General features: G+C 45.6%; 2 protein-coding genes across 2 annotated transcripts in view; both read left to right on the top strand.

The window, feature by feature from the left end:
• The window catches only part of LOC145348144 (class I histocompatibility antigen, F10 alpha chain-like), a gene marked incomplete at its 5' end in the record, with an annotated part of 81354 nt that overhangs the window by 33841 nt on the left and 29017 nt on the right, over window positions 1–18496 (top strand). The window lies entirely within an intron of this gene.
• On the top strand, window positions 1358–14748 carry LOC145348143 (class I histocompatibility antigen, F10 alpha chain-like). The gene is made up of 8 exons (XM_080196308.1): window positions 1358–1447; window positions 1865–2125; window positions 2403–2675; window positions 2975–3238; window positions 9915–10016; window positions 10454–10486; window positions 10687–10734; window positions 13303–14748. The coding sequence occupies exons 1-7, from the start codon at window positions 1384–1386 to the stop codon at window positions 10731–10733; spliced, it is 1044 nt and encodes a 347-aa protein (XP_080052434.1). The 5' UTR covers window positions 1358–1383; the 3' UTR covers window position 10734; window positions 13303–14748.

Raw genomic sequence — 18496 nt, 5'->3', positions numbered from 1 at the left:
GTTAAAATTTTGAGGGGCGATCTTTTTATAATGTTAAAATGATTCAGTTGGCTGGAATCCACATCCAGTCTCTCCACCAAAAATTGTGAGCAATTGGAGCTTTAAAATGTAAGAGTGATAGATTTTTATTGGGTAATGATATCTACGGATATGGGTTATAGTCAGAAACTAGAGTTCAGATCAGTGATGATCTGATTGAATGGTGTTGTGGTTCCCCAGGACAACAAATGATTTTAGCCGTATGGAACAGAGAGTCTGAGTCTTGATCTTCCAAGCAGTAGACTTTATTCTCTAGTACAAGACAATAAAGCCGGGATGTCCGGAACCATCCGACGAACTGTTCGCTTACAGTCTTTTTATGCTCACGACAACTCCATATCTCGAGATCCTTATCTTCCTCGCAAGGTTGATCTTTTTAGTCACCCAGGCAGTTCTGCTTGTACAACAATCATGGCTTAACTGGCTTAGACTGAATAGTGAAGAGAACATATTTACTTCACTCTTTCCTTTCAGCCATAATCACATTGAGTTGAGTAACTGAACAACAATCATTGTTCCCCAAGGTGGCTATTGTTTACATTCATTGATGATAGCTAATTACATTCGGTAACATACATTGATTTGATTGATCATGCTGGTCTGATTTCTATACTAATTACATTAGGTAGCATGGTTAATCATGCTGGTCTCATCACATCTCATCGTACACATTTTCACCACATCTTATCGTACACGTTTTAATTACAAGTTTCAGAGCAAATTCTCTCACAGCGCAAATTCTCTCAGAATGGTTAGCTCAAATGTCCTACCCTCTGTCCTTGTATCAAACTCCTTTCAGTTCATTCACTCTGGTCACTGATGAAAGAGCCCATTCAGCCCAACTCTAAGACAGAGCACCCTCACCTGGCCCTATCGCTGTAGCCCTACATATTTACCATGGCTAATCCCCGGATGCACACATCTTGGGACACTAAAGGACAATTTGGTATGGCCTATTCACCTAACCCACCCATTTTTGGAGTGGGCGGAAACTGGCGCACCCAGAAGAAAACCACGTGGAGAATGTGCAACCTCCACAGAGACAGTGACCCAAGGCTGGAATTGAACCCAGGTCCCTGGCACTGTGAGGCAGCAGAACTAACCACTGTTCCACCGTGAGATAACCAACTATATTTAGCGGATTGGACAGTTTTCAACATTGACGCAATTTCTCAACCTGTTTTTTCTCTATTCTGCCGGAGACTGATGACTCACTGAATCTCTTTATTCTGATTGGTTCAGTCCTAATTTGTGTCCAGTCAGATTGAGGCTCAGTGTGAGCAGGGAAAGACAGAAGGAGTGACCTTTCTTCGAAAAAGAGTTTCCTCCAAACGTTTCCCCAAGATGAGGGAAGCAGCAATGATTGGACTGATAGAGCTGGTCCTTCTGTGTGGAGAGGTGTCTGCAGGTGAGTGATGGGGTGTGAGAGGGGCAATGCCAGGCTGGGTACTGGGGTATTAACCCTGGGTCAGTGAGTGATGGGGTGTGAGAGGGGCAATGCCAGGCTGGGTACTGGGGTATTAACCCCGGGTCAGTGAGTGATGGGGTGTGAGAGAGGCAATGCCAGGCTGGGTACTGGGGTATTAACCCCGGGTCAGTGAGTGATGGGGTGTGAGAGGGGCAATGACAGGCTGGGTACTGGGGTATTAACCCTGGGTCAGTGAGTGATGGGGTGTGAGAGGGGCAATGCCAGGCTGGGTGGAGGTTTTGCTTTCGGTTTGGAATCAGTGTTTTGGGGTTCATGCCCTGATCTGTGTGTGTGTGTGTGTGAGGGTGTTGGTGTTTTTAGGGTGTATATCCTGAATTCTCTCTCTCTCTATTTCAGGCTCTCACTCTCTCCGGTATTTCTTCACGGGAATGACTCCGATCCCGGGTCTCCCGGAGTTTGTGGGTGTCGGTTATGTGGACGGTGTCCAGTTTGTTATGTACGACAGTGATCGGAGGGAGCCGACCCCCCGGGAGCAGTGGATGGTGGAGAGCGAGGGTCCGGCATCCTGGGAGAGGAAGAAGTCCCTCGCACAGGATCAGGAGGTGGATTTTAAACGTTGGATTCTGCTCCTCATGTCCCGCAGCAACCAGACAGGAGGTGAGTGCTCACTCTCCCAGCACCCGGGGATCCAGGTGGGAATGAGGAGAAACCCAGAGTGGATCAGGAACCGGGAGCCAGAGGCTGATTGGCTGCGATTGGAGATGTGACAGGAAATGTGATTGGCTGTGAATGTGTGGAGGGATTGAGGCTGGCTCTGATTGGCTGTGTGAGTGGGGGAGGGGAACGGGGAAGTGTAGTTGATGTTGATTGGCTGTCAGGTGAGATCTCCCAGTGAGGCTGGATCTGATTGGCTGTTTGTGTTTGTGATCCACAGGGATCCATGTCTTCCAGGTGCTGACTGGCTGTGACCTGAGGGATGATGGGACCGCGAGTGGATTCATCCATTTAGGGTGGGACGGACATGATTTTTTCAGCTTCGACAAGGATCACATGGTGTGGGAGACTCCGGTGTCCTGGGGACAGAGTATTAAAAACACATGCAACCGGGACACTGATGACATTCAGCGATGGAAATATTTCCTGGAGGTGGAGTGTATCGAGTGGCTGAGAAAATACCTCGAGTACGGACAGAGTGAATTGAAAGTCGGTGAGTGAGGGGGGAGTGAGAGTCGGCGAGTGAGGCGGGGAGTGAGAGTCGGCGAGTGAGGCGGGGAGTGAGAGTCGGCGAGTGAGGGGGGAGTGAGAGTCGGTGAGTGAGGGGGGAGTGAGAGTCGGTGAGTGAGGGGGGGAGTGAGAGTCGGTGAGTGAAGGGGGAGTGAGAGTCGGTGAGTGAGGGGGGGAGTGAGAGTCGGTGAGTGAGGGGAGGAGTGACAGTCGGTGAAGAGGGTGATGCCGGGCCTCTCTTCTCGAGGTTCCTGTACTGACTCCTCTTTCTTTCTCTCTCAGTTGCCCCCGTCGTGTCCTTTACCCGTCTGGGTGATTCTAACCGGCTATCCTGTGCCGTCACCGGGTTTTACCCTCAAGCCATCGAGGTGAATCTGTGGAGAGACGGAGTGGTGATTGGTGAGACTCTGTCCACTGGGATCTTACCCAATCACGACAGCACCTACCAGATCCGGAAATGGATCGAGTTTGATCCAGAGGACCAGGCTGAGTATTCCTGTCGGGTGGAACACAGCGGGATGAAGGAGACACTGGTGGTGATTTACGGTAAGACTGTTTCTCACTGTTAGAGAGGACCCAGCCTCAGAGCAGGATCACAGGAGGGAGGGTCAGTGCTGAGCTGTCAGCCCAGGACAGCCTGAGGCCCGGGATACAGAAAGAGGGAAATAAATATTAACCTTCAATGTGTGAAATATCATGGCATCACCTTTGGAGGGAAATAATTGTGTGTCCATGGATTTGATATGAAACATACCCCACTGTATCCTGCTGTATTCCAGTGCAACAGGATCCAGTGTGTTGTGGGATATTACAGGATGGATAAGGCCCGGTGTACCTTGGGATATTACAGCACGACAGGGCCCGGTCCGTGCTGGGAAATAACTGGGATACAGGACCCATTGCGTTATTGGGCGTTACAGTGCGACAGGGTTCTGTGTATCATGAGACCCTATAGTTGGTCAGGGCCCAGAGTATCCTGTGATATTAGAGTAGGCACAAGGCCAAGTGTATCCTCGGATGTCACTGGACACAAGGGCCTGGTTTACTCGGGATATTAGAGTATGACAGAGCCCAGTGTGAAGTCTCACGACTCCAGGTGAAAGTCTAACCAGTTTACTTGATAGTAAACCCACCAACTTTCGAAAACACTGTTCCTTCATCAGGTGTGTGGAAAATTCTGATCAGAGAAGGACACATAAAGGCACACACAGTTTACAGAATACTGATTAGAATTCAGGAATTTTCAGCTCACCTGCGATTCAAGTCTTAAAGGTGCAGACAATGTGAGCGGAGATAGGATTAGGCATAGGTTAAAAAGATGTGTATTGTCTCCAGACAGAAGAACAAGTGAGATGTTGCAAGTTCAAGCAAATCATGGTGGTTACAGATAGTGTGACATGAACCCAAGATCCCATTAAGGAATCCTCTGTACAAAGAACCCCCAGCTTTTGTCGCGACACTATGGACTTCCTACGGAAACTCAGCACACATGAAGCAGATAAGCCAGGGACACTCCTCGTCACAATGGATGTCTCGGCACTCTACACCAACATTCCCCACGATGACGGCATTGCTGCAACTGCCTCAGTACTCAACGCCGACAATTGCCAGTTTCCAGATGCAATTTTATAACTCATCCACTTCATCCTGGACCACAATGTCTTCACCTTCAACAACCAGTTCTTCATCCAGACACACAGAACAGCCATGGGGAACAAATTCACACCTCAATATGCCAATCTTCATGTACAGGCTCGAACAAGACTTCTTCACTGCTCAGGATCTTCAACCGATGCTATACACGAGATACATCGATCACGTTTTCTTCCTTTGGACTCATGGTGAACAATCACTGAAACAACGATATGATGACATCAACAAGTTCCATCCCACCATCAGATTCACCATGGACTATTCCCCAGAATCAGTTGCATTCTTGAACACACGCAACTCCATCAAGGATGGTCAGCTCAGCACCTCACTGTACCGCAAGCCCACAGATAACCCCACGATGCTCCACTTCTCCAGCTTCCACCCTAAACACGTTTAAGAAGCCATCCCCTATGGACAAGCCCTCTGTATACACAGGATCTGCTCAGGTGAGGAGGATTGCAACAGACACCTTCAGGCACTGAAAGATGCCCTCATAAGAACAGGATATGGCGCCTGACTCATCAATCAACAGTTCCGATGTGTCACACCGACCTCCTTAGAAGACAAGCATGGGACACGGTGGACAGAGTACCCTTCGTCATCCAGGAGCGGAGAAGCTACGACATCTTCTCCGGAGTCTTCAACATATCATTGATGAAGACAACCATCTCGCCAGGGCCATCCCCACACCCCCACTTCTTGCCCTCAGACAACCACACAACCTCAAACAGACCATTGTTCACAGCAAACTACCCAGTCTTCAGGGGAACAGTGACCACAACACCACACAACCCTGCCACAGCAACCTCTGCAAGACATGCCGGATCATCGACACGGATACCATCATCACACGTGAGAATACCATCCGCCAGGTACACGATAAATAATCTTGCAACTCGGCCAACATCGTCTACCTGATACGTTGCAAGAAAGGATGTCCCGAAGCATGGTACATTGGGGAGACCATGCAGACGCTACGACAACGGATGAATGAACATCGCTCAACAATTACCAGGCAAGACTGTTCCCTTCCTGTTGGCGAACACTTCAGTGGTCACGGGCATTCAGCCTCTGACCTTCGGGTAAGCGTTCTCCAAGGCGGCCTTCACGACACACGACAGCGCACAGTTGCTGAGCAGAGACTGATAGCCAAGTTCCACACACATGAGGACGGTCTCAACAGGGATCTTGGGTTCATTTCGCACTATCTGTAACCCCCGTGACTTGCCTGGGTTTGCAAAACCTCACTCACTGTGCTGTCTGGAGACAATACACATCTGTTTAACCTGTGATCAGTGCTCCTTCCACTCACATTGTCGGCCACTTTAGGACTTGTTAGGTGTAAAGATTCACATTCTAATCAGTAATCTCTAAACTATCTGTGCTTTATATGCTCTGTCTGAGGCCAGAACTCTCCATTCACCTGACGAAGAGGGAGTCCCCTCGAAAGCTTGTGAGTTTACTATCAAATAAATCGGTTGGACTAAAACCTGGTGTTGTCAGACTTTTTACTGTGTTTACCCCAGTCCAACGCCGGCACATCCACATCATATTACAGTACGACATGATATTGTGTATCATGGGCTATTACAGTCATACAGGGCCTGGTGTACCATTGGACATTAGAGTAAGTCTGCACCTGGGGTGTTCAGGGATATTACAGTATGGTGGACCCAGTGTATCCTGGGATATTACAGTCGAATAAATCCCAGTGTATCCTGAGATATTGCAGCCTTAGAGGGCCTGGTGTATCCTGGAATATTACAGGAAGTAGGGCACCGTGTGCCTGGCATATCAGAGGGTCGATAGTAGTCATGATGTGGGTATGCCGGCGTTGGACTGGCGTAAACACAGTAAAAAGTCTGACAACACCAGGTTTTAGTAATCTCTAAACTGTCTGTGCTTTATATGCTCTGTCTGAGGCCAGAACTCTCCATTCACCTGACGAAGAGGCAGTCCCCTCGAAAGCTTGTGAGTATATTATCAAATAAATAGGTTGGACTAAAACCTGGTGTTGTCAGACTTTTTACTATATCAGAGGGTGGACAGGGCCTGGTGTATCCTGGGATATTACAGGAGGTAGGGCCCAGTTTGCCTGGGATATTAGAGGGTAGACAGGGCCTGGTGTGTCCTGGGATATTACAATAGGTAAGGCAGGGTGTGTCCTGGGATATTACTATATGCGATGACCCAGTGTATCATAGGATATTACAGGAGGTAGGACACTGTGTACCTGGGATATTAGAGGATAAACAGGCCCCAGTATATCCTAGGAACAATACTTTTCACTGTGTACCAATACATGTGACAATAATAAATCAAATATTACAGTCGGACAGGACCCAGTGCATCCTAGAAGTTTACTTCAGTCAGATTAAAATCAGTATTCAGAAAAATAATGGAATTCCTTCTATTGGAGACAATTCATGAAAATCTGGAATCAAATATTATAACAATGAATATTCAGCATGGATTTTGAAATGGAAAATGTTGTTTTACTCCACTTAGCAGATTTTTTGAGGATGTAACAGAGGGAATAGACAATGGAAATGTAACAGATATAATGTCATATAGTTTTTCAAATGTAATAGAAAAGGGGGTTTGTGATGGACTGATTGACAAGGTCAAAGCAAGTGGAGTTAGGGGATGAGTGACAGAATGGATCACTCACTGACTTTGGGACAGAAAGCAGAGAGTGTGAGTAAAGGGAGTTATTCGGAGAGACAAAGTGGAAATTTTTTAATTCATTCGTGGGACATGGGTGTTGCTGGCTGACCAGCATTTATTGCCCATCCCCAGTTGTCCTTGAGAAGGTGGTAGTGACAGTGCTGTAAGGGAGGGAATTCTAGGATTTTGACCCAGTGACCACGCAGGAGCGGTGATATATTTCCAAGTCAGGATGCTGAGTGGCTTGGAGGGGAACTTGCAGGTGGTGGTCTTCCCATTTGTCTGCTGCCTTTGTCCTTCTAGATGGAAGTGATCATGTACTTTTAAGATGCTTTCAAAGGATCTTCAGTGAATTGCGGGAGTGCATCTTGTAGATAGTACGGACCGCTGAAACTGAGCATCAGTGGTAGACTGATTAAATGTTTAGCGATGTGATGCCAATCAAGTGGGCTGCTTTATCCTGGATCCTGGAAGCATCTTGAGTGTTGTTGGAGATGCACCCATCCAGGCAAGTGGGGAGTATTCCATCACACTGCTGACTTGTGCCTTGTAGATGGTGAATAGGCTCTGGGGAGTCAGGAGGTGAGATATATGCCACAGTATTCCTAGCCTCTGACCTGTCTTGCAGCCACTTTGTTCATATGGTGAGTCCAGCTGAGGTTCTGATCAATGGTAACCCCAAGGATGTTGACAGAAGGGCAATTCAGTGAAGGTTACACCATTGAATGTTAAGGGGGGATGGTTAGAGTGTCTCATGTTGGTGATTAGTCATTGCCTGGCATTTGTGTGGTGCGAATGTTATTTGCCACTTGTCAGCCCAAGCCTGGATATTGACCAGATCTTGTTGCATTTGAACATGGACTGCTTCAGTATCTGAGGAGTCACGAATGGTGCTGAACATTGTGTGATCATTGGCGAACATCCCCACTTCTGACCTTATAATAGAGGGAAGGTCACTGGTGAAGCAGCTGAAGATGGTTGGGCTTCAGACACTACCCTGAGGTTCTCCTGCTGAGATGTGGACCTGAGGTGACTGACCCTCCACAACCATCTTCCTATGTACCAGGTCTGACTCCAACCAGCGGAGCGTTTGCCCCTTCTGATTCCAGTTTTGCTAAGGCTCCTTGATGCTACACTCGGTCAAATGTGGCCTTGATTTCAGGGGCTGTCACTCTCATTTCACCTCTGGAATTCAACTCTTTTGTCCATGTTTGAACCGAGGCTGTAATGAGGTCAGGAGCTGAGTGACCCTGGCGAAACCCAAACTGGGCATCGCTGAGCAGGTGCTGCATGATAACACTGTCAATGACCCCTTCCATCACTTTACTGGTGATCGATAGTAGACTGATAGGGCAGTAATTGGCTGGGTTGGGTTTGTCCTGCTTTTTGTGTTCAGGCCATACCTGGGCAATTTTCCACATTGTTGGGTAGATGCCAGTGTTGTAACTGTACTGGAAGAGCTTGGCTTGGGGAGCGGCAAGTTCTGGAACACAAGTCTTCAGTACTATTGGTGGAATGTTATCAGGGCCCATTACCTTTGCAGTATCCAGTGCCTCCAACCATTTCTTGATATCACGTGAAGTGAATCAAATTATCTGGAGACTGGTATCTGAGATGCTGGGGACCACTGGAGGAGGCTGAGATGGATCATCCACTTGGCACTTCAGGCTGAAGATTGCTGTGAATACTTTGGTTTTATCTTCTGCACTGATGTTCTGGGCTCCTCCATCATTCCACAAGGATCAGTGTTGGGATCACTGTTATTCACAACTTACACTCCATAACTTGGATATTGGAATTAAAAACACCATTTCTTAATTTGCAGATAACACCAAATTGGGGGAATTATTTGATATTGAGGAGAACTGGAATAAATTAATAGGACATGAACAAACTTCAGCAAATAGTTGGTGAATAAAGTTCAGCACAGATAAACGTGAGGTATTTTTTCAGTTAACGGTGAATAGGGAGGGTTGAGAAACAAAGGATCTTTGTGTACAAATACACCAATCAGTAAACATACAGTTACAGGTTAGGCAATAAACAAAATACAATCAAAAACCAGGTTTTACTTATCGAGGAATAGAATTGTAAAGCAGGGATGTTATTGCCAATCCTTGGTTAGACCACATTTAAAGACCGTGTGCCATTCCAGTCACCATTTCATATAAAGGATATAGAGTCAGGGGAGAGAGTGTAGAGAAGATTTACAGAGATGATTCCAGAAATGAGTGGGTGGATATCTCAGGAAAGGATTAACCGGCTGGGTCTCTGCTCTCGGGAAAACAGAAGGCTGAGGGTTAATCTAATCAAGGAGTTCAAAATTATGAAAGGTTTTTCATAGACAGACACATTGAGAGTATTCCTCTTGTGGGAAGAGCATATCCAGTGGCCATCAATACAAGAAACCCAATGGAGAATTCATGAGAAACCTCTTTACCCAAAGAGTAATGCGAATGTGGAGCTCGCTGCCACAGGGAGTGGCTGAACTGAACATTTTAAGGGGAAGATAGACAAGCAAATGAGGGAGGGGGAACAGAGTTAAAATGGTTGAATTAGATGAGGAATGATGGGAGGAGGCTCAGGTGGAACATAAATACCAGCGTCAACTGGATGGGCTGAAAGGCCATTTTCTATGTCAAATATTCTGTGTTTCCTGATTCGCTCTCACTCTGATTCACACTCTCATTTTTCTTTCTTCGTCTCTCACCCTTACTCTCACATTCTGTTTTTCTGAGCTTTCTCTATCTCTCGTTCACTCCCTCGTTCAGTCTTAGATGCTAGCCCTCTCTCTCTCTCTCTCTCATTTTCTCCCACTCTTTCACATTCTTTCTCTCTCTCTCCGATGATCACTTTTCCCTCTCCCTGATTCACTCAGTCTCTCTGATTCTCTCTCTAACAGAACCAAAGTCTCGCTCCCAGGTTGCTGTTACTGTCGGGATTGTGGTCGGGGTCCTCGTGCTCATCGCTCTCATTGTGGCTGTCGTCATCTACAAGAAGAAAGGTAGGAATTGGAGGGAAAATAGCAGCCCCTCACTGGGGGGGAGGGATTCTGGGAGAGTATTCCAGGGTTGGGGGTGGCTCAGGCTGTGGGTCTCAGGTTGGTGTAGCGGGGGGTCACAGAGTGGGTGGAAGGTCCCCAGGGTTGGGATAGGGATGGTAAGGGGCTCATGATAAAGGGGGAGTTATAGGAAGGGTCTCAGATTGCAGATGGAGTTCAGAGTATCTGTGATGGTCTCAGGTCAGAGTAAGTGCCCAGGGTCAGGGTGGGAGTGAGGGTCTCAGGTCAGAGTAAGGGTCCAAGGTGAAGCTGGGTGTGAGGTTCTCGTGTCATGAAGGTTCAGAATTCTGTTGTAGGGGCTCAGTGTAAGCAAGAGTTCCGGCCTCTGTCTCTGATTTTCTCTCAGTCTCATTACTCACTGAACATTCCTTGTTTTACAGGGAGAGGGAAGAGCGACTACAATCCTGCAAATAGTAAGCTGATCTTCAAACACTGTGTGTGTGTGTGTGTGTGTATGTGTGTGTGTGTGTGTGTGTCACTGTCAGTATGTGTCTGAGAACCTCTTTCTTTCTCTGTGTCCCTCTTTGTCTCTCTCATTCTCTCTTTATCACATCCACAGTCTCTGTCTCTGTAAAAAATAAAAAGTTTTTAATGCCTCTCCTTCCTTTAACAGGTTCTAATGGTGAGGATTCCTCAGCCAGCTCCTCCATGCGTTCCTGAGGTATGTACTGTGTTGATAAATATTGGGAGCTGATCTTTCTAAGTGGGATATTCCGGCTGGATTTAACTGTACAATCTGGTGGGTGGGATGTGAGCTCAGTGTCTGTCTCTCACTGGATAGTCACTAAAGAGCAGCTCATCCAATCAAACACTGAGCTTTGAGACTGGCCTTCTGGAGACGGCTGCTCCTGTACAGTCTGAGGGTGGAGAGATTGTGGGTGTTGAGGTGTCGAGACATCCAGAAGCATCTCACCCTGGACAGCCTCTGCGAAGCTGCTCAATTTCCTACAGGAAGTCAGAATTCCCAGAGTTTTCCCTGCAGTCGGCCACTGGGGTCTGTCACTCCCACAGGATTTAATATTCGTTGTGTTTTGTGATGAGTGTGACCGTTTGCAGAATGTTTGGGGTGTGGAGAAGAACTCGGGAGTTTAGCTGGTGTTTGGGGCTCTGATGGGTTTAGCTGGTGTTTGGGGCTCTGATGGGTTTAGCTGGTGTTTGGGGGTCTGATGGGTTTAGCTGGTGTTTGGGGCTCTGATGGGTTTAGCTGGTGTTTGGGGCTCTGATGGGTTTAGCTGGTGTTTGGGGCTCTGATGGGCTTAGCTGGTGTTGTGTGGATGGAATGTTGAATGGTAGAAAATTTACGATTGAGAACAAGGCCATTCAGCCCATAGTAATCCTGCCTGTTAATGAAGAACTCTCCAGCCTAATCTCACCTTCCTGTACTCGGTCTGTAGCTCTGTAGATCACAGCTCTTCATCTCGACATCCATGAATTGATTCAATGTGGTGAGAGTTTCTGCCTCTAACATCCTTTCAGACAGTGAGTCCCAGGTCCCTACCACCCTCTGGGTGAAAAACTCCTTCCTCATTTCCCCCCCTGATTTTTCTACTAATTACTTGAAATCTGTGCCCCTGGTTTTTGACCCTCTGCTCAGGTAAACATGTCATCTCTATTTACCATGTCTCCTCATAATTTTATCCACCTCAATTAAATCTCCCCTCAGCCTCCTCTATTCTACAGAATCCTATTCCAGCTTATCCGCTCTTTCCTCACAGAGAACATTCTCCAGTCCTGTCCACATTAAACAATCTCCTCTGCATTCTCTCCAATACAATCACACCTTTTGTGTAATGTGCTGACCAGACTGTTTGCAATGCTTCAGCTGTCATCTGTCTGGTGTTGTTTACAGATTTAGCAAAATCACTCTGCTCTGTGCCTTGGCTAATAAAGGAGAATATGTTATATACTGTCCTAAACATGTTATTAATCTGTCATCACCTGATACCTTTCCAGCCTGTGGACACATACTCCTAGGTCCCTCTGTTCCTCCACATTACTCATTATCCACCCATTTTTTGGGGATTCCCTTTGCCTTGTTAATCCTCCCAAAATCCATCACCTCTCACTGCTCTGGATTGAATTCCATTGTCCAGTGTTCTTCCCAACTGCCCAGACCATCTTTATTTTCCTGCGGTCTGAAGCTTTCCTCCTCACTGTCACCCACACAGAAAATATTTGTACATCTCTAAAGTTCTTTATCATTCCCCCTACATTTGAATCTAATTCATTAATATAAACTACAAAAAGCAAAGGCATGAGAGCTGGGTGCTTTGAAAACCCGCACTGGTAACAGCCTTGCTGTCAGTAAAACCCCTTAACCCTTTGCTTCCTGCCACTGAGCTAATTTGGGGCCTGATTTGTCAATGTGTGTTGAATCTCAGTGTAATTTTATATTCCTGACCAGCCCACCATATGGGACCTTGTCTAAAACATTATTAAAATCTCTCTTGATCACATCCACCCCACTGCCCTCATCAACCCTCCTTCTCACCTGTTCCAAATTTTAATTCAGCTGAGCCGAAATGAAGGTTTGTAACGTTCCTCAAAATTGGTTCCAATAATTCTTCCAACACCGGAGTTACACTAACTGGGGTATAATTACTCAGATTATCTTTTCTTCCCTTTTCAATTCATGCTGTAATGTTGGCAGTCCTTTAATCTCCCTCCACACTCCTGTAGCCCGGAATGGATGATTCTGATGCTCAGAGCCTGGTGAATGTCCTCCCTTGTTTCTTTTAACCAGGAGATTTATCTACTTTTAAAACTCTAAAGTCTGTTAATACATCCTCTGTTACAATGTTTATTTGATGCAGTAATTCACACACTTCTTCCTTAACTGCAATATCAGCATTGTTCCCTGTTTCCCAAAGACACTGGGAATGTATTTATTCACAATCTCACCACATTCTCCACCCTCTCACATGGACTACCTTATTGGTCTGTAACAGACCCTACCCTTTTCTTCTCCTTTTCATATACTTAGAGAACATCCTTGGAGGTTTCTTGATATTTTCATGCCCTCATTTTACTTTTCTAGTTTCCTTTTTAATTTCACTCCTACACTCCCTGTACTATTCCAGGTTTCTGCAGTATTAGGTGTTAGGGGTCTGATAGATTTTGCTTCTGGTATATGTGGGAGTTGGGTGGATCTGATGGGTTTTGTTGGGGGTGTTCCAGCTCTGCTGGGTTTGCCTCGCTCTATAGTGATGTATTTCTTTCTCATCCTCAGCGTCTGATTTGTAATCCAGGGATACTAGTCCCGAGATCAGTGGCAGAGTGGATCCAAGAATCTGGGAAGATTTCATTGAAATGACAGTGATGGACTGATTTAAACACTGCATATGTGACTCTCTGTGAATGGAACTGTGGCAATCATTTATCAGGAGTTGCTCCATCTGGAGCTGCACTTTTGAAGCTGTTCTGATCTGACCTGTTTATGCTTCACAGATTGTGGATTAAGAAGTCTCACAACATCACGTTAAAGTCCAAGAGGTTTATTTAGAATCACGGGCTTTTGTAGTGCTGCTTCTTCACAGGCAATTCATTGTTTACCCTGCACTGATTCTAGAAATGATGGGCTCTCAGGCATTGCTCAATCAGGAGCTACATTGTTTAAGCTATTCTGATCTGTCATGTGTCATGGGGCTTTTTGGTGATCAGCCTTTTCAAGTTGTTACAACGTTTTTCCCTTGATGTAGCTAAACCAAATCACACATCCGTTTGATATGCAAGCTATATAGCAAGGATCCTAGAAAGCCAACCAGAGTACAGAATTCAGAATTGCAGAAGCAGTTATACTTTCAGATACAATTACAAGGAACTAACATACCAATCAAGGTATGGAAGCTATCTCTATCCAGTCACAACTATTGATTAAGGTTACAACATGCATATGATACATTGATAATCACCACTGTTACATGCCTGTATAATTATGTAACAGTACTGTGTCTTTCAGAAATCTATTATTTAAATCATGTTCTCTGCTGTTTGTAGGGAGCTTTTTTTTTGTTGCCCACTTGTGTGCTTAGGTATCCTTTTATTGCTGCTTAAATGATTTAAATGGGATTTTGTTTATTTTTAATCTGGGCCGACTGTGATGTCCTGGAGTTTTACAAATTTTCAATCCTTTACAAATGTTAGAGGGAAGAATGACTGATAGGTCAGATGACAAGAGTTTTTCACTTTTGGTTTTGGGCTGCTGGCTGCTTTTTAATTAGAAGACATTTGGACTTTAAACTGAAAGACAGTATTTCTGTGCCTCTCTCCTTGTTATTAGAAATTCTGCTATGTTGGCAGCAGTTTTTCTTGCCTTCCTGGAGTGAAAATTTTGCTGTCAGTGGTTTGTTGGTTAATGGCTAGATGCCAGCAGTCGCTTTATCTCGACCTCAATGTCTGCTGGAAGTTATGAGCCTGAGGTACCAGAGTTTCAATTCTATCCAAAGGACAAAGTCACAGCAGGCATTGCTGAGCTGCAAAACCATGCGCGCATTCTCATTTTCTGTGCTAAACCTGAGGTAGATGTCTGTTTAAAAGATGTTTATTGTACTGGAACGTATATTTAGTTGTTAAGGTTTATACAATATCATGGTTGTGTTTTTCTTGTTTGTAATAGTAAAGATTATGCTAATTTTCATTCTATTTCTTAACAGTATTCTTAAATAAACTTTGTTTGACAAAAGCTCACTAGTGGGTCATTTGAATCATAGCTGAAGTGAAACATTTTATGCTTACCACAGCCAAATTCAAAGTGTAAAACTTGTGGTTCAGGCTGACCTCGTAAAATACCTTGGAGTTTCTGACCTGGGTTATAACAATTATAGTATCCAATTAGCATGAAGATTTAATCATGTTAGCTGACCTCATAGAGGTGGCACAGTGGGGCAGCACGGTGGCACATTGGTTAGCATTGCTGCCTCACAGCACCAGGGACCAGGGTTCGATTCAGGCCTCGGGTCACTGTCTGTGCGGAGTTTGCACATTCTCCCTGTGCCTGTGTGGCTTCCTCCATGTGCTTTGGTTTCTGCCAACAGTCCAAACATGTTCAGGTTAGGTTAATTGGCCATGATAACTTGACCCGAGTGTCAGCGGCATTAGCATGATAAATACGTGAGGTTACAGGAATAGAGCCTGTTGGATTGTGGTCGGTGCAGACTTGATGGGCCAAATAACCTCCTTCTGCACTGTAGGGATTCTATGATTCTATGAATTAATGTTGTTACAAGTTATCTGTAACATTCTAGCTTGTGTCTGGGTTTGTAGATATCAAATACCTCTCCCATCTCCAGATGTCTAATTTAATGAACTCTTTCAGTTTAGTAGTCTTTGTTAATAAATGAACCTCTATTCTAGGCTTACCTTCCTTGTGTCTAGGCCTTGATGCTTACCTGGGTAAGCTTTAAGAGAGATTGTCGTTTCTCTAATAGCAACTTATGTATGATTATTAACACTTTCACTCTGTTTATCCTGTCTCGGGAGGTGATCTTACCTTTGTGCCCCACTGGCTGATGGTCAGGGTGAGCCGGTAATATGGTGAGCAAGTCGAGAAATCAGGTTCACACCCGATTTCTCCCCTCTCACGATCTTACCCACACCAGACATCCGGCAAGGTCAGCCTCACATCCATTTCCGGTGCAAGGCTGAATAAATCATTTAAATAAAATTTACATATCTTTTGTATTGAATTCACAAGCCTGGGACGTTATCGTCTGGGTTCACTTGCCTCTGTGGCCTCACCAGGAGAGATTCTCTCCAGTGAGAATCACAGCTGACCCCCACCAATGGGGAATTAGATGTAATGGCCTCACTGGTAGAAATAGAGGCCTTGAGGCTCCCCGCCAGGGGTAACTGGTAGGGAGGGTGCCCTTGGGCAGTGCCAGTCGAGCACCCTGGCACTGCCAAGTGGGTATCAGGCCATGCCATGAAGGTGGGGCCTGAGGGGGCAGGCCTATTGGAGAGGGGCAGACCAGGGTGCCCAATTGGGGCTGGTGGTTGGGGGGAACCACTGTGCAGGAGGGAGGGGCATGCTCTGGGCTGGCCATGGCAGAGGATTAGGGCAGGGGGCGGTTTGGACTGGCTATTATGGAGGGAATGGGGTGTCATGAAGTTGATCTCTCTGAGCTGGTGGGGGTGGGGCAAGTTGTGAGGGTAGATCAGCACAAGCAGGCAAGAGGGTCACAGTAGGCCACTGGTCCCCACAGTAGCTGGGGACGGGGTGTTGTGTTCAGGCCTGAGAGGCTGGCTGAGAACAGCAGAGGCTGAGTGACAGTCCTGTCTGCTCCCACAGCAGAGGGACCATTGCAAGGTCAGAAATGCACATCAAGAGGTGGTAACAGACGGTGATGGGAATATTTGGTGGATATTTGTATATGGACTTTAGAAAAAAATTACCACATGGGATTATTAGTGAAGATGAAATCAGTCCTTTGCACATCTCTTTAGCTGGATCACAATGATCTTTTACCATTCCAGCCTCTCATTCCAGATTAAGATCTGGAAGATGCAGGAAGGTGACCTTTGTGTTCCTATCCAGTTCCACCTCCCCAAGCAGTAATTCCTGATTTTGATAACCCGTCACACTTCAAGGTGTGTAATACATGCCCAGTACTTCCATATGGAGTTTTGGGCTGCTGGCAGTGTAGAGGGATTGTCACTGGATAGGAATCCAGAAACACAGGATAAAGCCCCGGGATCATGGATTGAATTCATTTATGGTAGTGGATGGAAATTGAATTCAATAAAAAGTAAAGTCTAATGATGACCATGAAGCCATTGCTGACTGTTGTAAAAACCCATCTTGTTCACTCATGTCCTTGAAGGAAGGAAATCTGCCGTCCTTACCTCGTCTCCCTTACATGTGACTCCAGGCCCACAGCAATGCAGTTGTCTCTTAACTGTCTTCAGAAATGACCCAGCAGGATCGAGGTGAAGACTGTGCAATGTTCATGTACACATTTCATCTGCATCACTGTAGCCTTGTCCCACTGCTGCATCCTATTTGACAGAGCTGCCTTGGGCTTTGTTCATAGATGGGGTGAGGGGGGTGGGGAGGGAGGGGTGAGGAGGGGAGCGGGTGCTGACCAAATGTTTAAGTTTCCAGTTTATTTATTAGTGTCACAAGTAGACTAACGTTAACATTGCAATGAAGCTTACTGTGAAAATCCTCCAGTGCCAGTTTGGGTACACTGAGGGAGAATTTAGCATTTCCAGTGCACCTCAACAGTACAGCTTTCAGAATGTGGGAGGAAACATGAGCACCCAGAGGAAACCCACGCCGACACGGGGAGAATGTACACATGTGACACAGTCAGTTGTCCAAGCTGGGAATTGAACCCAGGTCTCTGGCGCTATGAGGCAGTCATGCTAACCGCTGTACCACTGTGCTGCCCAGACATGGGAGATGGGGTGCCTGCTGGGTAGCTCTCTCAAGATTTGGCCAAATTAGATGCCGTGTCCAGTGCGGCCTGTGAATGTGGCTCTGTGCTGCCTGTTTAGAGTAGCGGTGTGGCCTGTAAGGCAAAAGCTGTGAGTTGAGTCTGAGTGGTGCAGCCGTTACGATTCAAGATCTCAGTGGAGTTGGTTTCAGCAACAGCCAGTTTTTTGAATCCAGTCTTCTGTAGCTTTAATTGTCATTTTATTTTAAACTATCACGGACAAGGTGTGTGGGGTATGACCAGTGCAATCTTAAAGTATAGACAATACAAAATTCAAGAGGCAGATATCTCTGTACAAAGACATAACATTTATTTAAAAGAAAAATAAGCAGCTCCTTGGGACCACCAAAGGATTAAGCAACTCTGTTGCAGAGTGACAAAACCTCTTCAATAAATCTGGCATATACAATCAAAAACAGATCAATTATAGTCTTTTCTTAACAATCATTCTGAGCTGACATTAAATTCAATTACACTTAGTACATACACATCAATATAAATTTCTTGTCAAGTACCTCAGACAACTGCATTGTGTCTTCCAGCATAATGGTATCTCATTCGTCCATTAAATCCGGATACTAACTCTCTTCTCGGCTAAAGCTACTTGACTGTTGCCAGGTTACGATAGACACTAGTGTAGAGGTCAAAGTGGATGTTCCCACCAGCTGACTGCCAAGATGGCTAGACATGTGCTCCCATGTCTAGGAACATATCTATTCTGTGTGGACAGTGACTGAATCTTATTTATAATATTGTTTATGAGTTATGAAACTTTCTGATATGATTTTTTCCCTAAATATTACATTTCCAGGCCATTGGTTTTAAAATATTCGCCTTTACCATCATACGTTGTGAGAGCTTGCTTTGGCTGATGTGAATAATACATTTAAGATACATCTAAAATATCAATATATATGTTTTTAAAATCATAAATACTTGTTTGATTTTATTCCTGTATTCACATATGTGGAAATGATTCTTGTTACCTTG

Source organism: Carcharhinus amblyrhynchos, chromosome 9 (assembly GCF_965287045.1).
Source record: "Carcharhinus amblyrhynchos chromosome 9, sCarAmb.v2.hapA, whole genome shotgun sequence".
In the NCBI taxonomy this organism is placed as follows: domain Eukaryota; kingdom Metazoa; phylum Chordata; class Chondrichthyes; order Carcharhiniformes; family Carcharhinidae; genus Carcharhinus; species Carcharhinus amblyrhynchos.
The sequence above is the reverse complement of the archived record's forward strand: the minus strand, read 5'-3'. Positions and strand labels throughout refer to the sequence as shown.

Excerpts from the sequence above, each read along its gene's own strand:
- LOC145348143 (XM_080196308.1), top strand. The coding sequence starts at position 1,384 with ATGAGGGAAGCAGCAATGATTGGACTGATAGAGCTGGTCCTTCTGTGT. Across the intron at positions 2,676-2,974 it reads ACAGAGTGAATTGAAAGTCG|TTGCCCCCGTCGTGTCCTTT; the intron begins GTGAGTGAGGGG and ends TTTCTCTCTCAG. Across the intron at positions 10,487-10,686 it reads CGACTACAATCCTGCAAATA|GTTCTAATGGTGAGGATTCC; the intron begins GTAAGCTGATCT and ends TTCCTTTAACAG.